Source organism: Trachurus japonicus, unplaced genomic scaffold (assembly GCF_045865225.1).
Source record: "Trachurus japonicus isolate A0001 unplaced genomic scaffold, Traja_1.0 AP030423.1".
Classification (NCBI taxonomy): domain Eukaryota; kingdom Metazoa; phylum Chordata; class Actinopteri; order Carangiformes; family Carangidae; genus Trachurus; species Trachurus japonicus.
The window spans coordinates 2,111-27,019 of record NW_028220556.1 but is presented as its reverse complement, the minus strand read 5'-3'; the positions used below and the strand labels follow the sequence as shown (position 1 = coordinate 27,019).

Below are 24,909 nucleotides of genomic sequence, written 5' to 3'. Positions count from 1 at the left end.
CTTAACATGTCAATTTCCGAGTGCAGTAAGAAAAGTCATGGGTGGCCAGTGATGTTTAGTTCCAAAATGCAGCAGCTTTGCTCAACTCAGACAGAGAGGAACACTGATGCACTCGGTAATCGACTTGTCAGGGCTTCCCCATAACTAGCCAGCAGCTGGAGGAGAGTTGTGTTTTGGTCTCTTTTCAATAGAAACCAGGCAAAGCCAGCAGGTGTTTGATGGGCTGGGACCCTGTTTGTACTGTTGCTGAAGTTTGGTGCTGTTCTGAGCATTATTTGTGGCTATGAGCAGCTTTTTTGATGGCGGTTGGCTGGTGGAGGAATAGACAACAGTATTGCGATTGTGCGGTCTTTGCTGAAGTTGCTAGCCTACAACTAGAGAAGCTAGCGGCCAGCAAAGTTGATCTCTGCAGGGGGGGGTCTTACTCGGTGTCATGGTGTGTTAGACCATGGGTTAAACTAACGCCGGAATATCCCTTTAACTGGACTTTTTATTTCTATTACTATATTACTAATTACATATTAACAATGTGATGAGTTAATGTTATTAAATGATAATAATAATTTTTTTTATTCCTCATCTTTATTTTAAACAAAGTTTATAAATAATATACAACACATTTTCAGTTACTTATTAATGATAATATGTGAAGAGAACACTAACTCCGCCCCCTCTGCTCTGATTGGCCCAGCTGACTGTGGAGGACCCTTTGACCTCTGGGAGCCAAATTCCACCTTCAGTTCACCAAATTATCCACACTCCTACGGGAACAAAGCTCAGTGTGAGTGCACCTGTCGGTCAAAAGTCACCTACAGCCTCTACATCTGGATGGTTCCCTCATAATAAATTACCCATGGTCCTCTGCTGCAGGTCTGTGGACTCTCCATGCTGTGGAGGGGGAAAACATCCAGCTACACTTCTTAGACTTCGATGTTGAAGCAGCCCATGACGTTGTAGAGGTGCGGGATGGGGCGGGGTTGAACTCCACCTTACTAGGTGAGGTAGCTTTTTACCCATAATGCCCAGCTGTAACTGTGATGAACCAAAGTTTGTTGATCTTCTGGTTTCACTCATTCTTTGCCTCCAGCTGTTCTCACCGGCAGTGATGGCCCCACCCATGACCTGTTCTCAACATCCAATCAGATGACAGTCTGGTTCTTTACAGACAGCTCAGATCATGGTCGAGGATTCAGAGCCAACTTCACCTCCGGGGTTGACCTGGGAACACTAGGTGAGGTCAGAGGTCAAACTTATTGTCTTGTTGATGAGTATTACTGGTTATTGATAGTGATGGCTTGTGTCTGTACAGCTCCATGTGCAGCTGGACAGTTCCAGTGCCAGACAGGAGGTTGTATCCATGGCAAGAGTCAGTGCAATGCTGTGGTTGACTGTCCTGATGCCTCTGATGAAGCTGACTGTAGTGAGTTTAATCATCAATAACATAATTATCATTATTATCATCATTATTATAAGGACCCCTGGTGGTCATGCCTATAACAACCTCTGTCTTCAGCCCATCTCTGTTTATTTCCTGTGTTAGTTGTGTGGGAGGTGAACGGTTCCAGCCGCCTCCAGTTTCAACTCATCTCCACTCTGTACACTGTGTGTGCTGACAACTGGAGGCCTCACCTGTCTGACTTCACCTGTCAGTATCTGGGATACAGGTAACTCTCACCTGTTGGTACTTACGACACAGGTAAGTCAGGTGTCACATGAGTCCTGATATCTCAGATCTGGTTTCTGACCCTCAGGTCTGGGGATGCATCACTGCTGCCGTCTCGGCCACAAGATTCACCGTTTGCAACTATCACAGTCTCCAGTGAAGGAACATTGGAAACCACTGTCAGGTACTGAAGACCAGGACCAATAAGTGTAGAAACAGTTAAAATGTTTTAGGAAAGTAAATTACTTTAATTTTTTTTACAGTGAAACTTGTCGCAGTGAGAAAGTGATATCACTCACCTGTGACAACCAACGTAGGTACACTCATAAACTACACATGTAACAAGAGTTCACAGTCCTACAGTACACTGATAAACACTGACGGTAAAAACAACTTCATTTGTTAATGTTAAGTCAAAGGTTATTTCAGGGTGAACTGACAAAACCTCTGTGTGTTGTAGCTTGTGGACTTCGTCAGACCCCTAATGTCACGAGAGAAATGGACCAATCAGACGAGAGGAAATCGGGTACAGGAACCAAGATAAATCCTGATTTTCAGTTTCTTATTGATGATTTGATGTCTCAGCTTCATTGTAGATTCTGAGTAAGTTTGTGTGTTTGTTGTCACCTGTCAGGTGTGTCCCGAGTGGTGGGCGGGGCTGAGGCTGCAAAGGGGGCGTGGCCATGGATGGTGTCTCTGCAGTGGCAAGGGCGTCACGTGTGTGGAGCCACCCTGATTGGCAGCGACTGGCTGCTGACTGCTGCTCACTGTGTCTATGGGTCAGACACTCACATTACCGCTCAGTCCAAACAGTTACACAGTGTCCTCACACACACAATCACTGACCTGAACAGGTCTGATGTTACACTCCTGGACACTTTGTCTTTGTTCGATGCTCAAACATGATTCAAACACTCTCATCATGTGGCCTTTGACCTCTGATACCAAGTCAACTGAGGAGGGTTAACTTTGACCAAACTCATTTTCTTAAGAGAAACTGAGGGACGGTTTCTCAAACACTGTGTTTTATGATGAAGATGAATTTTAGTCCAGATCTAACAGGAAACTGGATTTAAACAGGAAACTAGACTGACTGTTGGCACCTGGATCAGTTCATATTATATCTCAGTTTGGGTGAATGCTCAATTTTGATTGGCTGCAGGGTTACAGGACACTTGTAAAGATTTTCTGGTCAAATTGCCTGATTATTGGGCTGGGTCAAACGCTAGTTGGTAACAATTTTTCTTCAGCACATCATGACCACTGGAGTTGGTAACACACAGGTGGTAAGAAGCGCACTGGCCTTCTGAAATAATAATCAGCCGTCCCTCCACTAATCAACTATCAGTCGCCGTGGCTCTACGCTGTGGACACAGCGGGTCTCCTTTTTTTGCCTGCAGACAAGAGTTATTTAATAGTTTGCCAGCTGTGGCTTGTGAAAAACTTGTGGTTTTAACTGTAAAACACATTAAAGTAAAAATAATAGATACAATATTTATTTCTTTGGTAAGTGACCATGGTATAAGCAGGTAATGCCCTTCAAGGTGTCCAGTTATAAGGAAATTAATGGACGATGTGGGGATGTGAACTGTCTGACGCAAAGCCCCCACAGTCATTAAATCTTACTTAAAACTTTTTTTCATTCATTTTCTATACCGCTTATCCTGCACTAAGGTCAGCGATCGTAATGCTGCCTTCCATGCCCTCCACAGGTCGTAGCAATCGGAGCAGACATTTGCGTTTTCACCCTTTAAATGGGGACACAACGGCGGAGCGTTTTTAAGATTTCCACTCTGGAGGGTGGTTTCACTTTTTTGCGTTTTCAAACCCCAAAACGCAGTCACCATCTAAACGAAAGGCACATCCGATGAAATATTTTGCCGTTTTCATCCGTGACCGTTGTCGTGTAAACAGGGCCACAGAGTCGCCAGTTAACCTAACCAACAGCCATCTTCTCAGAAACATAAAGACATGGTAAAGACTTCAGCTGCTTCTCCACAGGAAGAATGTCCACCTAGCGTCCTGGTTGGCCGTCCTCGGTCTCCACGCTCAGGGGAACATGAACTCTGAGGATGTCCAGACCCGACGAGTCGATCACATCGTTATCAACAGACGCTACAACAGACGCAGCAAAGAGGCCGACATCGCTATGATGCACCTGCAGCAGCCAATCAACTTCACCCGTCAGTATGACCAGAGAGAATCTCAATGCTCCTGTTGTGTCAACTCTGCTTTTGTAACAAACCTCATGTCACAATGAATTTACTCTGAATGGTTATGTTTAGTTTTGGTGTAACAGAGACTTTTCTCCGAATGAATGAAATTACAGAGACAGATGAAATCACCTTTGTCTTTCAGAAACTGTCCAGACGGTGTGTCTCCCTCCAGAGGGACAGGACATCACAGCTGGAGAAAAGTGTTTCATCGCAGGCTGGGGACGACTTGCTGAGCAGGGTAAGACACAAAGGACACACAGAGAGACACACACAGAGACACAGCCTCTGCAGATTAAATGCCCCTCCCCACCACAATTAATTCACTCCATAGAGCTCTACAGAGGCAATGCAATTCTCCTCTCCTCTGTGATGGGCGGTGCTCTCCTTCACTCCTCTCTCACAACACACACACACACTCAGGCCTCTCTCCCAGTACCCTGAAATAAAAACCGCTAGCAACCACGGTTAGCCAGTGGCTTACTGCTACTTCCCTTGTCTCATAAACATTTTGACAGTAATTACCCTGTCAGTGCCCGATCCTGATCACATGCACCAACATGTTTCCCTTTTTTTGGTGTGAACCAGTGGTGTAGCTAACTGGGTCATGCAGATGGGGCGAGACCTTGTAATGGGCCTATTAGGAATGTGCTATACAAATATAGTCTAATACAACATCATTATTATTATTATTATTATTAATATATCGTTAGTCAAAGACACCAATTTACGTGGTAAACAATGCTATTTCAGCACTATGGACAGTGAAAAAGGAAAAAGCTCATGCACATCCGAAATGCAGCCAGGTGCTGGGTCCGAACAAGTTAAACGAGGCAGAAAGAGAACTGCAACCGTGTCTTCTCCTAAAGTAGAATTTTTTTTCTTTTTTATAGTTCGGGAGAAGACAGTGTTGCTAGTTCTCTTTCTGCCTCATAACACTATGGACAGTGCCATGGATTTATCGGTGAAGAGTGAACTGCTGATATTTAACAAAACAACACTGAAGACTATTTCAGCACCATGGTCAGCGCCATGGATTTTACATAAATAGTATTTTGTGATGGTTAAATCATATTACGGCCACACAGTCACAGTCATACAGTCAAGCCACATAATCCTCACACTGACACAACAAAGTAGACCATAACGTTAAGGGCCGGATTTACTAAAGGTTTGCGTGTATTAAAACGTGTGCAAACGTGATTGCACGCGCAAACACATGTGGAACCTGATCTACTAACCGGGCGCACCGAGGATTGCGTCTCTCAAACGGGCAAAATAGCACGTGCAATCCATTTAGCGTGTTTGTCTTGATGAATATGTAAATATGGGCGTTTCTGCCAGAACGCACAAAATACTGGGAGGAGTAGATGCAAATATCATTTGAATACTGCGGTTTGCACGTGTTGTCATTTAGCGGGTTACTCTTAGTAGATCAGCTGTTTTGCGTGCACTAACCAAACACGCAACATTTTAGCAGGGTTGGGAGGGTTACTTTAAAAATGTATTGTTACAATTACAAGTTACCTGTTAAAAAATGTAATTAGTAACTTACTCTAAGTATCACAAATTTTAAGTAATGTAACGGATTACTTTTAGTTAGTTTTGGATTACTTTAATACCAAACATATGCAAATGAAGTCACGCAGCCATCACGCATCAATCCACGTAGACAGGTTTTGCACAGTGGTTTGCACTTTGCACAGATAAGTCTGAAAATAAATGTGTGCATTGCAACACTTTCTCATCATAATCCACGCCATCTACAGTACACAGATCAGCTGTTAAAACCCAACTCATCAATAACAGGATCGTGATATTGGACCACCACTCACATTAGCAACACAACAAACCATTAACAATTAATCCACACTCAAACCGAAGCAACAATAGTACTCAACAAGCTATTGTTACAAGGTTTACAACAGACAACCTGGGCTGTGTGCGTGCGTGTGTAAAGAAGAGAGGGAGAGAGAGAGAGAGAAAGTATGTAACCCTGCTAGCTGTTAGCTGCTGTTAGCTACCGTAGCTCAGGCGTCGGTCTCCCGTCAGGTAAAAGCTGTCGTTTATTCCTCAGATGAAGCTCATGAAGTTGTGGAGCGTCTCCGATACGGTTATCCATCACTGCTGTTGAATTAGCCGCTACACTGCTGGACACTAAAACCGAGGGGGCGTCTGTTTACAATTCACGAAAGCAACGTGAACGTACGTGCCGCTCACACTCAGTAGAGTTACGCAATGAGGCAGCGTAGCCTCAGCCACACACACACCGTACGGGCAGAAGAGGCAGAGCAGCTCTGTGCCTCTACTCCGAAATACAACAAGACGGCGAGTGGCTTCTACAGCCGCTCTATAGCCTGTGGTTGATTTTAAAAATGTTAAGTAATCAGCCAAGTAATCTCCGTTTTTATCAAATGTACCGGTAATCTGATTACGGGTTTTTTTCTGTACTTGTAACGGACTACAGTTACCTTTTTTTTGTATCCTGATTACGTAACGCCGTTACATGTAGTCCGTTACTCCCCAAGCCTGCATTTTAGCGGGTGCAAACAATTTAGCGCCCGCTATCTTGGACCTTAGTAAATCCGGCCCTAAGTGTAAGGACAATAGCGAGCCAGCACCATGGGCACTACCATGGATTTTACAGATTAAATCATCATACAGCCACGCAGATTTATGGCAACTTCAAGCTAAGTCAAATATTAAACAAGTAAACTCACCAATTACGTCTTCATGTTCAGCGTCAGATCCCATCAAAGGACGTCCATTTGTAAAAGGAAAAAAAAAAAAAATCCAACGTCCAACAGACTTGGCCGAACAGCTTGAACTATGTACAGTATAGGCATATTCAGTCTCCCAAACCTGTCTTCCACCTTCTCTTTATCAATGACAATATCTTTCTCGATGGAGAGTAAGGCGAGGTTTGAGAGTCTAGCCTCCTTCATGCTTGCCCGTAGATAGTTTTGTGGTGTTCCATAAATCCGATACAAAATGGAAATGTTGGGAAATGCCGTCCATGTTATTGGAAATCAGGAATGGCAGAATGGCTGTGGTGCTCAATTCTATTTCTAACTCAGTACATACTGTAGAGCACTGAAAGAAAGAAATTCATTGACCACCTGGTTGGATACGGACAGGTCTCCGGCATTCTGACAGCTGCGTCATCGCTGGAAAAGTTTTGAGGGTTGAGAACGGAGAAGAGTGCTGCGATTTTGTGGAAATCTCTGAACCTTTTTTCGAACTGTGTCACCATCATGGAACCTTGTTCCTCTCACCATTGTGTTCCATTCATTCCAGGGCTGCATCTCCGAGCCATGTTTTGTGCCGTTTTCACTATTTGTTCAAATGATAAATCAGTGCGCATTTTGTTGAGCTGTGCCACGCACATGTCAATCAGCTGGACTGTATTGATGTCTATTGAACTTTTTTGGAGGTAGTTGGACAAGATGTATGTCTTCTGCAGTGTAGTATTCCAAATGCACAACATCGATTTGAATTCAAATGTGCTTATCTTGTGAAGTAGACCGTCCGCTTCAGATGCTGTCTTCAGTGAAGTGAGATTATGCTCTTTTATTCTCTTCAAGGCTGCGCTTATAGCTGGCAGACTTTGCATCACAGATTCAGTGGCCTGTTTCCTAGATGCCCATCTGGTGTCCAACAGATTTTTTAAGGTTAATATAGTTTCCTCCAGCCTGTTCTTCTTCTAGGATCTTAAATCTAGGAAGGCTGGAAGTAAGGAAACAGTAGAGTGATTCTAGAGTACCGAAAAAAAGGTTTGCGCTGCACAGTGAACAGGCTGCATCCAGAAGGATGAGATTTAAATTGTGTGCACAGCAGTGCACGTAAAATGCCTTCTCTGAGCACTGTTGTTTCACCCTTGTCTGCAATCCCGTTAAGTGACCGGACATTGTTCTTGCCCCATCCTATGCCTGGCCTCGGATAAACTTAACATCCAGGCCTAATGCATCGAGTGCATTTACAAGCATGTTATAAAATGCATCGGCATTGCTGCTTTGAAGCTCTTCAAATTTAACAAACCGTACAATACTGTTTCCAGCTTTTGTGACATATCTGAGGGACAGAGAGAACTGATCTACTCTGGAAATGTCGATAGTAGAGTCAACTATTACAGAATAAAACTTAGCTGCCTTTACTTCTGTTATAATGGAGCTTAGTGTCTCGCTGGCGAGGGCTGAAATCAACTCATTCTGAGAGTCAGGGCTGAGGTAAGTCACTTTGCGCGTCGCTGGGTTTCTCATATGCTCTTCAAGGATAGCATCGTATTGGGCCAGTAGTTTTAACAGCTCCAAGAAGTTTCCCTCATTTGAAGATGGGGCACCCAGACCGGCATATTCCCTGTGCCCTCGAAATGCCAAGTTCTGTCTAGCTAAAAATAAAGTAGTGTCAATAAGCCTTTGTAAAACCTTCCTGTTCCTCTCTATCTGCTCCCTCTCGGCTTTTATTAGCTCTGATACCACTGTGCTGTCTTTGCTTATCCGAAACTTGGTCATTAAAAACATCTTCTCAGCCTCCCTATGTGCAGCAGAGGTTTCATGATGCTCTATTCTTTCTACGCCTTTTCTCCAGTTTGAGATGCCTTGTGCTGGTTCCGCCCACTGACGCCCTGCTCCCTTACCAAACATCCAGCAACAAAAGCAAAACATACGATTGCATTTTGGAGAATAGACTAGCCATTGTCGGTCCACTGTGCATGACTGACCAATAGTGCGCTTGTACCAAGCAGAGTGGAAGCGTCTTTTTTCCTCATCGCATGGGAAAGTGTCATAGCCATCTTTCAGCCCTGGTTGGCAAGGGCCATACTCTATAAGTTCTCTGATGAGCTGAGGTGTCATGGGCTTCTCCTAGAAAAAGAAGGGATCCGTTGGGTATTGCTCTGCGTTATAGTGGATGCCTGGCGCGGCACGTCTGTGCTCATCCCACCCTCTGTATCAGTGTCGTCTTCTTCTTCCCTACCCTCCTCCTCATCATTGTCATTATGTTCTTCACCCATAAACGTATTTTCCTCCTCACCGCTATCACTGTCATCATCGTCATTGTGAAGGATGTTAGCATTAGCATGTGTCTCACTTACAGCGCCGCTAGTAGAGGGGTCAGTGTGCATCTGGGCAGATGTTGAGGGCTGAGTGGAGAAATAGTTGGTCAGCGGAGCACAAGAGGCCACTAAATCCTTCCTCCTTTGTTTCTCCTTCAACTTTTGCCATCCTGACTTGTTTTTCCCCATTTTAGCGATCTTAGGTCTGTCACTACGAGCAGCACTGTCCGCAACCGTCCCGACTCCGTTCAAATCAAACGTACTGTTGCCTAGGCAACCCGCTAAACAGACAGTGATATGACAGGGACGGTTACGGGACGTTTTCAAAATAAAAGCATATAGTCTGCCTCTGTGTCTGTGAGCGTTTGACTGCCTGTAGGCCTGTGTGACTGTGTCTTGCTTTATATGTCGGCACTAGCAATTTCAGGTCCACAGTAGGCTAGTGCTGAAATATGATGATGAGCATGATGGCACCCTTGAGTGAGTGAGTGAGTGAGTTAGTTGAGTGAGTTTGGCCCAATTCCAATCCGACCCCTCACGGACTCACTGACTTAGAGGCGCGTTCACGGGAAGTCTGTGAGTGTGTGAGGGCTGTTCCGTTGTCAGATCACCAAGTCAGTGAGTCAGTGAATGAGCCCTTACTGCCCCCTTACCGTAAGTCAGCACCGATGCTGACTTTGGGTAGGGGAATTACCCACAGTTCATAGCGTTGTGAAGTCAAACACATGAGATGCCGTCGGAACGCAAGTGTTCAAAAAAAAAAGGAAATTACCACACGTGGTCAGAGAGAGCTCCGCCGCTCTCTTTATTGTTAATGGACAAGAGCAACAACCAAAAAAAAGAAAGAAAGAAAAAAAAGAAGAAGTTTACTGTCAGTATTAACGTGTGCAGTTTGTGATTATTGATGATGATTTGATCAGATCTGATCCGGGAACATTTTGTTTTGAGTCCGTCCACCTCACACACCTTGTGCGCGTTGAAAGTACGGTAAAGTACGGCCCAAGACCGGAGTCAACAACATTTTGTTGTCAAGGTAACGTGTCGTGAGAGTGTGTAAGTGCTGTTCCATTCATATTTACAGCATCTGGACCCTCACAGACTCTCACACTCTGTCACTTACAGCTGACAACCTGCCCCCCCCAGGCTACGCTACTGGTGTGAACGGAACACTTTACGGTGGACGTGCACTAAAAACAAGCACATCGCAACAAATTTCCCTCTGTTGTATTAACGTAGACCGATGAGTTAAAGCAGAAGTAAGCGATCCAGTCATTTTGGCTAACTTCTTGTCAGCCGATGGAGTTAGCAGTCCCCGCCCTCGTCCCTACGTCACCACATTCACGCGCATCCCTTGGCTGCACACACAGAGAGGACCGCCCCTTTATGCCGTTCTCTCTCCTCATTGGATAAAGGTTGTAGGATACAAGGAAAGTTTTCTCCTCGGCTTACAGCAGAGAAGAGTGACTGACAGACCCGTGTTTCAGACCAAACACTCTATGTAAGTGATTGCTGTCGGGAGATATAACTATTTAAGACTTATATTAACACAAACATTCCGCTTACTTCTGCTTTAATTGTAAAACATTTCTTTATTGATGTAAATGTGGTGATTTCTGTACATACAGAGCCCCGAGGCGGCGCTGCTCTTCTGTCCAGCACACACCTGAATGAGCAGACTGATAATATCAGCCTGATATTAGCATTAGAATGTAATATCTGTCCATATTGTTATTGTTTTTTCTGCCGATAATGAAAACCTGATAACATAATTAAGTAATTCAGTTAAGTAGTGATGGTCCGCCACTACTTAATTTTTCATTTCATTATCCGATATTACTGGATAGTTACATGATTGATTATTGATTAGTGCAGCCATTGCAGCATTCAGTAGGTCATTGAGCAGCTTGTCTTTTTCTGTATTAATGTAATGTATCATGATGTTATGTTTTATAGAAATGTGAGTTTACAAAACAAAATCCCCAAACCCCCACCCCCTCCCAGGTTCTCTCCCTGATGTTCTCCAAGAGGCCCAGGTTCCTCTGCTGGTCCAGGAACAGTGTCAGCATCAGTTACCTGAGTATGACATCACCTCCAGTATGGTGTGTGCCGGTTTCACAGAGGGAGGGGTCGACTCCTGCCAGGTAGCTACTCCCCTGGACTCTGTATTATTGTCAGCTGAGGAAGTGTTCTGTGTGCTGATTGGTTGGTCAGATGCAGTGTTATCAGACGGGTCACTAAGCTCTGTGTTGGTTTGTTCTCTCTCTCGTTTCCAGGGTGACTCAGGAGGTCCTCTGATGTGTCTGGAGGATGGACACTGGACTCAGATCGGTCAGACACACACACACACACACACACACACACACACACATACAATCTTACTATGTAGAAAAAGTTTTAGGAGGTGCTACATTCTGATTGGTCCTGAACAGGTGTGACCTCCTTTGGGATTGGCTGTGGTCGTCCTCAGAAACCTGGAGTCTACGCCCGAGTCTCTGCCTTTTCCTCCTGGATCGCCCAGACCAGACGATCATTCCCCTCCTTCCCCTCCCACCTCTGATTCCACAGTTTTGTCTTTGTTTTGTCTCTTCTTCTGTGAAGTGGGCTGGGCTCACCTGGGTAAAGGTGATGTGCACCAATCAAAATTCAGCGTTTAAGTGTGATTGGCTGTTGATACAGTTTTCAATTATCAATAAGTGATCATGTTTTGTTTTTTTTAATAGATGATTGTATGATGATGTTTTTTTTTTTTTTATCATATGTGTAAATAAAGTTAAATCAGTGAACAAAGCTGGGACAAAGCTGGCTCTGTCCCATGAAGCCAGCACAGGGAGCAATATTTAAAGATGAACTATCCAGGATTTGTAGCTTCACTATGCCACATTATTACCTTGATTAAACAGCTTTGAAATAATTGTGACGGTTTAATAAATGGCTTAACTTGTTATGAGGGAGAATGGAGGCTCTGTGTATGTCATTTATTCCGTCTCTTGGCTGAAAAAAAAACTTTGCAAGATTGGGGCCGCCGCCGCCCCGGTGTCCCAGCTCTCGTTATCTTTTGTTTATGACAGATAAGACTACACAAATATACATGTCGTAACATCGTATATAATGTTATCTACCACTCTATTGATTGATTTCTCATTTAGTTGTACATTGTTCTTCAGTAGCTAACATGTATTTCTTGATTGCATCACTATACTAGATTGATATTTCCTTTCACCCAGGGGGCAAAGCAAAAAAAACAGACATGGAGCGTTTTGACAACAGAAATGATATCTAGGACCTTCAAGGATCATAATCTGGGTGGACAACCTGGTCAAAAATAGATAGAAAATAGAATGCCAGAATGACAACATTTACGCTCAAAAAGTGATTTTACAAAATTTCATTTTAGACTTGTTTTCTACACTTATCTATTACTGTATTCATATCCCATTTCAAGCACCAAAAGAGTTTGTTCTCATGACTGAGGGAGTGTTTTCACAAGGGATTTGAAATTTTTCAGAAAATTTGGCCTAAATTATTTCTTTATACCGTGTTCAAGACAAATTGGCCTCAGTGTACTTAGAGCGGAAGATTAGACATAAAACACTTGAGTATTGTTACATCTGTCTATCAAACATATCTGTATTCAGTTTAAGCAGTGTATGTGATTTGGTGTTTGTGCTTAGAGTGGGCCACAAACAAAAATCTTGTTTAGGGCCACCAAAATGCTAGGGCCGGCCCTGCGGCGCAGAGTCAGCCACTTCAACTGCATTGCTTCACCAAACTCTCTGCCAACTCCGAGCAGGCAAAAAAAATAACCAGGCCTATCGCCTGCTTCATCGCCAAAGACTTGCAACCTTACAGTGTGGTGGGGAACAAGGGGTTTATCTGCATGTTGCAGACAGCGGAGCCAAGGTACGCCATACCATCCCGTAAGTAAGTTTTTCACTGAGACAGCTGTGCTGCAGCTTTACCAAGAGACTAAAAGAAAGGTCGCAAGTGCCTAGCTTGACCAAAACGGCCAGAGTGGCACTAACATGTGATGCATGGACATCGAGAGCAACTCAGTCTTTTGTGACTTTAACCGCTCACTATATAACTGATACGTGGCTGCTCGAATCCCGAGTTTTGCAATCTCGTGTGATGCACGAAAGCCACACTGCCGTAAATGTCAATGCCATGTTTCACTCTGTTGCTGATGAATGGGGGCTGACTGTCGCGGATCTAGTTATTGTGACTGATAATGCTGCCAACATGCTCGCCGCTACACAGATTGACAACTTGGCACATATTACATGTTTTGCCGATACTCTCAACCAGTGTTAATTTCGTTGACGAAGACTATGACGAAAAATATTCGTCAACGAACCTTTTTCACGGACGAAAACTAAATAAAAACTAAATAAAAAGTCAGCTGTGATGACGAAGACGATGATGAAATTAATTAACAATTTAGTCAACGAATAAAAACGAGACGAAAATGTTAGGGAGGGACGAATGGAGAAGAGGTCCAATCATGTTGATTTCTCCGGAAGCAGAGCCACAGCCGCGGCACATGAAACATTTCAAAATAAAACTGGCCTCGCTCCTTAGCGTCCTGCGGTGCACGCGCTCCGAGCGCGACAGCATGAGTTATGAACACAACACCACGGAAATATCAGCGCTGAGTTTAGGACGGAAACGAAGAAATGACATCTGGTCACACACTTCACATATGACAACAAGGACAATGCCCAGGACCCCCTGTAAACCGGAGCACCGCGGGGACCCACATCGATCTACACACCAGCAACGTGAAGCATCATCTACACAGAGCTCATCCAGAACACGCGACGGTAAGCACACACGCTAAAGTTATATTACCTGACAAACCACCGTGTTTATAGGACTAAACATGAAATGCAATAGAAGCTAAAGGAAACCACCTCTGAATTGTATTGATTAGAAGATTGATTCGTTGCGCGTGTGTGCGTGTGCAAGCGCGTGCATGTGTGCCTGCGTGTGTGTGTAGTGTGACAGAGAGATCTGGGAGGACTGAGCGACAAAGATCACAACTTGATTCCCCCCTTATTCACCCTCACAGATACAGAAGACTCTGATGATGACACAGATGACCATGGACCAAGTGGAGATAAAGCTAGTGCTGCTATGCAACCCAGCAGCAGTTCATCTCTACAGCTTCCCTCAGTTCTTCTAGAACAACAGACCAAGGAGCAGGCCAGATGGACTGGACACACACATTTACCACTCACAACTGCAGCTGAGGACTTTGTGCTAATGATGGAGATAGTAGATGGGAGACTGACTAAACTGTTCCAAAGAAAACCAAAGCAATGTGATTGAAACTCAGTATTAACATGAAAGTTAAAAGAACATGAATAAAACAAAATGCACCATATTACAACTGTTTCTGTGCCTGTATTGTAGACTCAAACCTTAATACCACTCCATAACAGATTGATGGATAATTCCAATGACTGGATATTCTGGAGAAACATTTCGTCGACTAACTCCACTGTAATTTTAGCTGACTAAAATTCTAAAGATATTTCGTTGACTAAAACTAGACTAAAACTAAAATATTTCAGATGACTAAAATATGACTACAACTAAATTGTATTTTAGTCAAAAGACTAAGACTAAAACTAAATTAGAATTTGTTGTCAAAATTAACACTGCTCTCAACCTGGCTGCTCAACGAGCTCTGAGGCTAACTACGGTGTCAAGACTGCTTGGGAGGATCAGACGAATCACTGGTTTCTTCCACCACAGCACCATCGCAAATCATGAACTGCAGGAGAAACAGAAACTTCTACAGTTGCCGTTGCACAAACTGAAAACGGATGTCACTACACGATGGAACAATTAGCTATTTGTGCTGCGCTCCTGTCCCCAAAGGTGAGAAGATGTGGAAGTGACATCTGCACACTGTGAGATGGACATCTCCACTGCTGAGGAAATCAATGAAAGAAGCAACCCACATCATGTCCGAGGATTCTACACTCAGTTATTGCAGTCTGACCATTGTGACTACTCAGACACACCTGGATTAATCAGTGTGTCCAACAATGTAGGACAGGAAATGAAGGACCTGCCTTAAATTCAGGAAGTGCTGGAGCTGTGCATAGAGCCCATTGGCTTTATGCACAGCTCCACAACTTCCTGAATAAGCCAGCTCGTTTATTTCCTGTCTTACATTATTGGACCAACCAATTAATCCAGGTGTGCCTGACCATTGTTGTGAGGTCAGACACACCTGGATGGCACTTCACTTTTGGTGTACCGGTGCATCAAGGGACTTTACATCTCCCCTTCTGCTCAGCCATTACCGTCCAGTGGGCTGTTGCATCCAGACGGACTTCAGACACTGGAATTAAGGCAGCAGGTCCTTTTCTCCTCTTCTCCTCATACTCACCAGCAATGGATGAGCTGGGACGTCCTTTCTTACGCTGCAAATCCTTCCCACTTTTGCAGAGGGCCTCAGCAACGTATGATTTGAAGGTATACAGCCTCATCTGTTCCTTTTTTCTTCATTCCATTGCTGACGCAGTCTCTGCGGTACAGCAGCCAGGAGGTCACAGTGATCATATCCAGGAAGTGGAACAGGAGCCGATGGTACCACTTCTTGGATCGGATCTTTGTTCTGTACAATGCAATGAGGGAGTCGAGCAAGTCCACGCCACCCATATGCTTGTTGTACTCTCTCACGACAGCAGGGCAGGGAACTTTGGTGATGATCTTTTGCTTTCAATCCCACCTTTCAATCTCGGTTACAGGGTGGGCTCCCATGTAATCACTCAGAAGGGTCACAGAGCGGTTGTCGAACCACATGCAAAGTGGTTTCAAAGTGCAAAGTTCAAAGTGGTTTCGCCAACCACAGCCGTCTTCTCAGTGAATGAGCCACGCCCTGCTCTCTTGAGATCAGCATCACTGATCAAGTTGCTGCCTGGCAGTCTGTTGCCACGAACAGTACCAGTGCTGTGTATTCCTTGCCCAGCCAGTGTGAGCACGAGAGGCACACCTGTGAACCAGTTGTCAAAAAACAACTTATAGTTCTCGTGTTTGGGGATGGTTTGGGCCAAGCGAAGGACAACATTGCCACTAGCTCCCACATCTGGTAGGCCTGGGGGTTGCACAGCTCTCCCTGTGTAAATCTCGAAATTGTGTGGCACACCATCTGTACCAGCCATGAGGAGGATCTTATAGCCCCACTGGCTTGGCTTTGCTGGGAGGTACTGTTTCAGCCTATGCCCAGTGTTGCCAACTCCTCAGTAAGCAAAGTCGCTATTGGCTGTCGTAAAAGTCGCTAAAAGTCGCTAAATGACGTCGTTATCTCAGCGGGGGGGGGGTGCCGGCGGCAGCGGCCAGCGGCAGCGGCCAGCGGCGCTCTTTATGTCTGTGGCGTGGAGCAGTGCGTCTCTGAATGCAGCGGAGGCAGCTCCGTGACACTACTGTGTGTAGGCTGAATACCTGCACAGCAAAAATGCCAGTGTTGAATCAACTCTGAGAGTGTTAAATTTAACACCGAGAAAGTGTGTATATGCGTCCACTCTTTTCAGTGTTAATTTAACACTAACACTAGTGTTAATATTTTTACACTCAGCTATAGTTATTTCAACTCTGTAGGGAGTTAAAAATTAACACTGGTCAACACTAGTTAAGTGTCAATAGTACTCTACACTAGTGTCAGTGTAGATTTTTACACTTAAGTCTAGTAATTTCAACACTGTAGGGAGTTAAAAATTAACACTGACTAACACGTGTATAGTGTCAGTGTTAATATTTTTACACTCAGCTATAGTCATTTCAACACTGTAGGGAGTTAAAAATTAACACTGCCTATCACATGTATAGTGTCAGTTTTAGTGTTTTTACACTCAGTTCTAGTTATTTCAACACTGTAAAGAGTTAAAAATTAACACTAGCTAATATGTGTAGTGTCAATAGTACTCTACACTAGTGTCATTTTAATAAAGTGTTACACTACTGCGGTTGAAAATGCTACACTGACTACCAATGCGTTCACACCAATGGGTGTAAAATTTGACTACCAATAAACCCACCCACCCTTAACCACCACAACCACCAACAAACCCATCACAAAAAATACACAAGGCAAACACTTCTTTAGAAAAACATTCTTATTAAATAGCCACCACACCACATTCACAATTAACAGTCTGCATGGATTCACATATAATTACAGTATGGAACAAGGTACACTTGGTCATCGGTGTCATATGAAAATTGCCTATCACAAGGTCTGTAATATACCAGGTCATTTACACAGATCACTGTGAAAACCTCATTTTTCTCCTCAATACCAAATGCATTTAAATGATCATCAAAAAAAATATTTGAGACTTTACAAATCAAAAGATAGGCACTGTTGTCTTTAACAATTATACTGTCAATCCTGTTGAACAAAGGCATCTCATTTTCAACTCCAGTAACCACATACATCCCAACTTGATACTCTGTGCCATAGTTTTTGACCCAGGAAGTGGTGGAAACTGACAACACATCAAAAGCTTCATTTAGCACCTCTCCACCCTCTATACTGCTGACCAGGACTTCGGAGATCGGACCAAACTGTAATCTTTGGAAATAAAAGTTCTCAAAATGAAATGCTAACTGAGCCTGATGTTTCTTAACCAGAGTCTTTGCAACATTTTTGAAGTTTTTAACAGATTTCTTGAAGAAATTATGTTTTCCTTCAAATCGCATGCACCAAATGTGTATGAGTGGTCCAATTCTTCTAATACAGCTCGGGTAGTGGATCATATGGTGATGTTTTGGAATGAGATTGTGCTCTGGGAAGATGGATTTAAAGAGTTTGTGATGTTCAAAAATTAAATGTTTCAAATAACAAGTCATACCATGAGTTACAGTTGGTGAAAACACTATGTTTACAATTTGAATTAAAAGGAGTAACAATTGCCAACAGGTATCTGCTCTTTCAACTAAATCTCCAAATATCAGCGGGGCATTGCGTAGGAGGCACCAAGACTGGATAGCATTAAGTCCAAGATCTTTGCTGTTGTCATCCAGCTTAAGTCCACCTGGCCTGTTCTTTCTCTGTGTGTATCCATAATTAAAGCTAACAATTCTTTCAGACAATGAACTCAGGGATATTGAATTCTTGATCAAATACTGAAACACAAGCTTTAACTCATATTGGACCACTCCTTCTAGCAGGTCATGCATTATGTCTACAGCGTAATTGTTTGATGAATGGAAAAACTGGAGGGAATTGAGTGGACAGTCTCGTTTGACACCAAATGTTGATTTCAAAGCAGGGTTTTCCTGGATGACACGAACATGCTCAACATGAAGGTCTTTTGAACGTAGAGTTAAACCTGGATGATCTTCACTGAAAACTGACTGATATTTACTTCTATCAGTTAAACATAACCTACAGCAGTACGTCGCACTGAATGATTCAACAAAACCAAAAAGTGTATGTAGAGCTAAATTGTCTCCTGTAACCTGAATGACTGAACCCTTCACAGGTGTAGCTGAAAAAGGCAACTGTATTCCTTCAGTCTCCAAAATCTTAAGATCATCAATAAGTGGCTTCAGAATCGGCTCAAACCCATATTTCTTAAGATCCTCTGAGTGAAAGAGAGCGACAAGATGAATATTCATTAACACAGAATTGAGCTTTGGTGATAAATTTCTCAAAACAAAATAAACACATCCCAGTTTGTGCACTCCCTTTTTTGAGCCCAATGGATTGGCAGTTTCAAAATCGTCATAGTATAGCTGGATCTGAAGAGCGGGTTCTTGCTGAGAAAATAAACTATGATTTTTAAAGTAGGACCCATCACTTATATCTCTGTAAAATCCCTCCTGGTGTGGTTTTACTTCTTGGAAACTGTTACAGAGTTCACTGTTACTAAACATAGATGAGAGAGACCCCCGGATAGGTACATACATGAACTTATCATTGACCGGAACTTGCCTATATGTGCCTGTTATTCTATCTCTTCTTACATCAAAACGGACCCCCAGAACATGCTCTACAGGTTCTACTATATTCCATTTCTTTTCAAAATGCCTCATCCTTTTAGATTCTGTGTTAAGACACGAAAATGGGTTTTCTAGTTGATCAAAACAACTCTCAACTCTCTCCAAAGTTTCTCTAGATGCATCAGAAGACAAACAATTAACAACAGCTTCCTTTGTGTGAGCATGGATGTCATTAACCAGTTCCTCCATTGAGCCAACTAGACACTGCACAGTACTCTCTGGAACACCTGAGGCTTGAACCTGAGCAATAACAGAGCTGCACATGTCCAGTATATTCTTCTTTTCAACTGGAACATGTGTAGTGACCCTCACAGGAGGATCCACATTCACTGGTGTGGAAGGTCCAGCTACAGGCTCAAATTCAAAACTGCTGACGGGATCTGGATCAAGATAGTCTTTATGTGCTCGAGATAGGTGACGTTGGTAACCAGAATATGTACAAAAAACAAATGAACAACCAGGCTCTCCACAGTTCAAGCGCAGAGACCTTCCAGGATACAATCCATGCTCAAACTTCAAATGTCTAAATAACATTGAACAACTGGTGTGGTGTACCTTGCAAATGTAACATGTGTACATTTCTGGTCAAAATGTATCGGTCTTCAAACCTCACAGTGGAGAAGCCTTGCTCTGATTTCTTTTACCCGAGGACTCTCTTTCACTTTGCCGACGTCGATGCCATACACGGTGGTTTGGATGAAGATGAAGAAGCTGGACAGCGCATCATCATACGACACGGCAAAAGCATAATGCGCCTTGAAGAGCTCATCAAAGGCAGCAACTGGGGTCTGCATCCTGCAGGGAATGGCCTTCTGGTCCAGGATGATGTAGAAATCCTGGATGCTGTTGCTTCTTTCTCCAACACCGAGAAGAAAGGGCTGTTTGGGGCCAGTTTCTTTAAGGAAGGTCTCCATGCTTGACCCCACCTGAGAGAGAGAGAGAGAGAGAGAGTTAAGGTTTTTACTCAAGTCATTTTAATTCATGTGCGACTGACTGTATGAATGGATGCGCCGCAATACACAACTTGATTAATTAATATTTGATAGATGTACACAAGTAATTAATTCAGGGATGGATCTATGAATGTACACAACATTAATTCATTTTTGTGTGATGAATGGATGGATGACTTTTTAAAAATGATTTAACTGCACCCCCCCAATTACCCTGCCATATTGGCTCCTGAAAACCTTACATCAGCTGACATGAAGACCTTGCATCAGTGATGTACAGTCCTAAGAAAATACCTTCATGAACTTGATCAGGTGTCTAGCAGCCTCCGATGCGCTCATCTTGCCGGCCTTCTTGCCTTTAACTGTTGGAGGCAAGAGGTGAAGCAGCAGAAGGATGGCGGCCATCTCAGAGTCCCACTCTTCAGAATGCCACACTGCAGAATTAGAAGTAACACTATAAAATGTCTTTTATTTCGTTATAAGCATTAGAGCATGAGTTATAGTAAAGTTTTCTTAAATTAACCATGGATTGAATATGGTTAGCAGTAAGGTGCAGTATGTGATTTGTAGTAAAGAGGCCAAAAACATGAAAGAACACAACAATGTCCACTTCTGTTGTGTACACTGAAGGCATGTGCAATCTACTGTGTCCACTTAAGCAATATTACCCGAGAGGGTGTGCTTTAACGTCATTTGAGCACGACGGTGATGCGGTCAGGACCGAGGCGCTTGCGCCGAGGTCCGCAAGCATCACCGAAGTGCTCAAATTACGTTTAAGCACACCCTCGAGGGTAATATTGCGATTATACAACAATTACCAACAAAATAAAGCGTATAATTAAATAAATATTCATGTTGATGGACGTTTTGCTCTCAAAATTTAAAGTTTTTTGCGAGTGTGCTTCCCGTTTCCATGGAAATAAATGGGGTCTGACTAATAACTGAAACACAATCAGTCACGTCAGTAGACTCCTATGTGTAATGGAACCTAGTTCACCTCTACAGCAAATAGTCCGAACCTTAGTAACGACCTAGCAACAGAAATGATTTTCTAGTCCCAGATGAGTGAACTCTGAGCTGACGTTCATGTTTTAACGCGGTCTCGGACTTTCCTGAACTAAATCAACACTGCACAAACTCGCCCAAGTTATAACAAAGATGCCGTTTTTTTCCTTTCACATAGTAGCTTCTACAACCGCAAACTCGCATGTAAATGAAGTTATAGCGCCGTGTCGCCGACACAGCTGATAGAGAAAGCCAAACGATTACTCCAGATTATTTAAAAGCCCAAAAGGCGCAAGCGAGAGAGAGGGAGAGAGAGAAACATACAGGTAATCACCTCCGTTTTATCCAATGAAATATTCAGCTCCAGGCCATATTTTAAAAACATATTCACCGCGATCACAACTCGTGTCTCTCCGACTTTGTAACGTTACACACATGGGAGGGAGACAATCCTCTCGGCTGTAACGGGGAAGTTTACAATATATTAACAAAAAATAAAATAAAATAATTGCTCTATAAATGTGACTTTGGCAGCTGACAGGAACAACCTACAGGAGGTCAGTGTTGTAGTTTGTGATTTATTTTCACCAGTAATAAATGACGTTTTTCAAAATAAAAGGGGGAAAAGTCCATGTTGCCATGGAGATGTGTAAACAACATGACATGGCGAAGTAATATTTTCAGTGATGAGTCAGCCGTGCTGTAATGCTGATTTGAGCACGTTCTAAATGTCTTATTGACCAATCAGATTGCTTGGTCGGAACTACTTGTTGTATAATATTCAATTAACACTTACCACCATCATCAGACTCCTGTTGTGCAGACAGAAGTAGCTCATCCACATGCGGACTCGGGGTTAGATTCTTGCAGCAATCTGCGATGACTCTTGGTTTGAAAAATGTTGGCCACTTGGACAGGAATTTACCAGACACCTCCTCACCAAAGATCATTGTGAAGTCTTGGTCGATCTTAAACAGAAAATGTTTGTGTGTGTGAATGAGAGTGTCATTCAGTGGGTGTCAATTAATAAACAGTCAAGCAAAATAAGGCAACCACAAAGTCGTCAGCAATTCATTTTATGCTTACCAAGCCAGGTGTATCCAAGAATCTGGGAAAGAGATCCAGGACAGTAGAGGCAGTATCCGGGTCTTGAACCACCTTTTGCCTGTGCTGGAATGTTGCCTTCATCTTATTTTTGACAAGGGTTGTATCACTTGAGTGTTTCATCACCGATATGGCTTCTCTGCATTCATCACCGGTCAACTGCTCCTCATCTGAACGGATACTGCGTGGAGTCTTGGGGCCCTCTTGGAAAGTGGTCCTGGATTTCTTGCTGTCTTGAGCAGAGTTCCGCTGAACAGTTTTCAGCCTCCACGCTAGGTAGCCGGAACCACTCTGGTGATCATAGAAATGTTCCTGTTGATAAAGAAAAACACATCGACTCACATCAACTGAGAAAAAACTCCAGGAAAACTCTTTAACAGGGAAAAAACTAGAGAAACCTCAGGGTGAGCAACAGAGCAGGGATCCCTCACCCAGTACTGGCAGACTTACAATAGACAAAAACAGTTTACAACACAGAATGTATGGGATGCATTACTGTTTATACTCACATAGCCGTTCTTGGAATCCGGGTCCCTCAATTTAGGGAACAGTGTTGTAATCCCAAGTGCATAGAGGATCCGCACATTCACCGGAGGAACCCTCCTGAAAAGAGATAGATCATTCCTCCAAAAACTGCAAATTTCATTTATGTGCACTTGGGTTATTATAGTTAACTAAAACTAAAACTAGCGGTGAAAAAACAATTTAGTAAACAGAAAATAAAAATTAAATTTTTTCCAAAAATGAGAACTACAATAATAATACAAAAACTAAAACTTAAGTGAATATCAGATAACATCAGCTTAGTTGTAGTTAGAGATGCTAAAGCTGCAGGAAGAAAACGCCACAGCTCAATATGGTACACCTTACGAGTAGATAACAGGTAGATAAGAGTGAATGGAAAATGAGGACTGATGGGAACATTATGGGTTGCAACTAAAACAGAAGTTAATCTTCCGTGGTCTAACTGAGACTTTCTCCTAAAATCTGAAAAACTAAAACCAAATAAAAACTAGTCAATTCCTCAAAAATAAAAACTGAACTGAAACAAAAAAGCCAATTGAATAGCTAAATAAAAATAAAACTAATGAAAAATGTAAAACTATAATAACCTTGATGTGCACATGAGTGTGGGTGAAGACATAATCAGCAGCGACTTTTGGAGGTAAAAAACAAAACAACCACAACCTGCAAGTGCATTCACTTACCCATGGCTCTCCACCATATCTGCCACAAGAATGTTTACCATCTTTCTTCTTGTAACATCACTGATGGCGCTTGTTTTCTCGTACTCTTTGAATACTTCTCTTCCACCAGGCTTTGAATACAGAGCAACTCTAACATTCTGAAACGACAATTGCACAACATTCACACTGCAGGTACAGTAGGTATTTCAGCCTGTGCCCCGGGCTGATGTAACAGTTGGTTAGGGGGTGCATGATAAATGAGAATTAGCTAACATAACGGAGCTCTGGGTCTTCAGTCTGACACCTACTGAAGCTGCAGTACTAATATACTTATTGTGAAATTTTAATGTAAGGTTTGACATCGGTCTAATTGACATCAGGGTCAATATCAGGTGGTCAACTTACATCTCTTGCAACGTTGCTATCCAGGGGTCCTTCAACCAGCTGTCTTTTCCGAGCTTTGGTTGATTCCAGTATCAGTGTTGAGTCAGAACCTGATGATGACCCTTGGGATGCACGTGATGGTGATGGTGACCAGTCTGATAAAGATGAGCCCTCTGAGAACTCCTCAGCATTGCTACCTAAGAAACCACACAGCCTTGCATTGTAAATGACGAAATTGACCACAAGAGGAAACGAGTTACAGCTCAATTTATTTGTAGAAAACAGACTCAAATTCTTAAAAAATAAAAAATATAAGCCTGCAATCCCTTACCATCACATTCTTCTGCCTTGAATGACACCCCAGATGACTTCAAGAGTTCATCAAATATGTCCGAATCCACTTCCACGTTAGAGGAATCCTTCAGGCTCAAGGAAGCAGAACCTGGCAAATTGAATTTTGCCAGCACTGAAACATAAGATACTGTAAGCAAGATTTGGGAGGGACAAACATGCATTGAACAGAGCTGATGAACTATAAATACACCGGAGTTAACAGGAAAACTGATTTTCATCTGTAGTCTCTAGGAAAAACATTGGAAAACCCTAAATGCACAAATAAACATGACAGTCAAATTAGCCTAACAGTTACCTGCTTGCAAAAACTGGGAGTAATTGTACTCGTCCTCCGCCTGTGGTACCCTGACCCATTTGCTGACTCCTTTATACTCTACAGGAACCAGCATGTCGCTTCAAAGACAAGAATGGCATCATTTATTATTCCTAATTTCTTACATTTACACCCGGTGTTTCCCCAGGGGTGGGGGTAATTTGAACACTGTACAATTACCGCGCCTACCACACACATGACAGCCAACATGACACTGACCATGATGAAGAAGGGTGAAATGCTGTTAAAAAACAAAACAAAACACTATTTGGGCCGGGACTGGATTAAAAAAATTAATCAAATTAATTAGAGGCTTTGTAAATACTTAATCTAAATTAATCGCATATAAATATTTGACCTGAGAACAGCGAGAATACAGATTAAATGGTCTTTCCTGCCACTACACTATGGTGATTACTGTATTTCACTACTTAAATCACAGTAGCATAAACTAATCTGTTGAACTCAGCCTGATGTAAACATTGATAAAACTAACCAATCACACAGGCAGCTCCATGTTGTCCCTGAAGACAGAGAGCTCTGAAATGCACAGTGAGACAGTGACAGGTCTGTAGCTACGTCTTGACCACATGTCAGCTGTTCAGCTGCAGCAGAGGAAACTCCGCTGCTCTCAGCTGCACCGCTACGAGCGCTTTTTTTTTT

General features: G+C 43.0%; 2 protein-coding genes across 2 annotated transcripts; one reads left to right on the top strand and one right to left on the bottom strand.

Annotated features, from left to right (window-relative positions):
* The first annotated feature begins 636 nt into the window (after positions 1–636).
* Positions 637–11,575, top strand: LOC146960387 (enteropeptidase-like). Its single transcript, XM_085772423.1, has 14 exons — positions 637–781; positions 871–996; positions 1,088–1,231; positions 1,310–1,420; positions 1,541–1,664; positions 1,752–1,847; positions 1,927–1,976; positions 2,124–2,189; positions 2,298–2,442; positions 3,665–3,846; positions 4,022–4,117; positions 10,931–11,070; positions 11,203–11,257; positions 11,359–11,575. Exons 1-14 carry the CDS (start codon positions 637–639, stop codon positions 11,484–11,486), a joined length of 1,608 nt encoding a protein of 535 aa, XP_085628549.1. The 3' UTR covers positions 11,487–11,575.
* A 5,529-nt stretch (positions 11,576–17,104) lies between these two features.
* LOC146960386 (uncharacterized) lies at positions 17,105–24,405 on the bottom strand. Its single transcript, XM_085772422.1, has 9 exons — positions 24,229–24,405; positions 23,911–24,045; positions 23,601–23,776; positions 23,217–23,353; positions 22,518–22,611; positions 21,991–22,320; positions 21,701–21,872; positions 20,194–20,333; positions 17,105–19,872 (listed from the first exon to the last, which is right to left on the bottom strand). The coding sequence occupies exons 1-9, from the start codon at positions 24,320–24,322 to the stop codon at positions 19,549–19,551; spliced, it is 1,602 nt and encodes a 533-aa protein (XP_085628548.1). The 5' UTR covers positions 24,323–24,405; the 3' UTR covers positions 17,105–19,548.
* Positions 24,406–24,909: the final 504 nt, after the last annotated feature.

What these genes read in the sequence shown, in the direction of transcription:
- LOC146960387 (XM_085772423.1), top strand. Translation starts at nt 637, where the DNA reads ATGATAATATGTGAAGAGAACACTAACTCCGCCCCCTCTGCTCTGATT. An exon ending in GTTGAACTCCACCTTACTAG is followed by an intron (nt 997 to 1,087) that starts GTGAGGTAGCTT and finishes CTTTGCCTCCAG; the next exon opens with CTGTTCTCACCGGCAGTGAT. An exon ending in GCAGCCAATCAACTTCACCC is followed by an intron (nt 3,847 to 4,021) that starts GTCAGTATGACC and finishes TTTGTCTTTCAG; the next exon opens with AAACTGTCCAGACGGTGTGT.
- LOC146960386 (XM_085772422.1), bottom strand. Translation starts at nt 24,322, where the DNA reads ATGCTGGTTCCTGTAGAGTATAAAGGAGTCAGCAAATGGGTCAGGGTA. An exon ending in GATATGGTGGAGAGCCATGG is followed by an intron (nt 22,612 to 23,216) that starts GTAAGTGAATGC and finishes ATCTCTTTTCAG; the next exon opens with GAGGGTTCCTCCGGTGAATG. An exon ending in ACAGGAGTCTGATGATGGTG is followed by an intron (nt 20,334 to 21,700) that starts GTAAGTGTTAAT and finishes CTAATTCTGCAG; the next exon opens with TGTGGCATTCTGAAGAGTGG.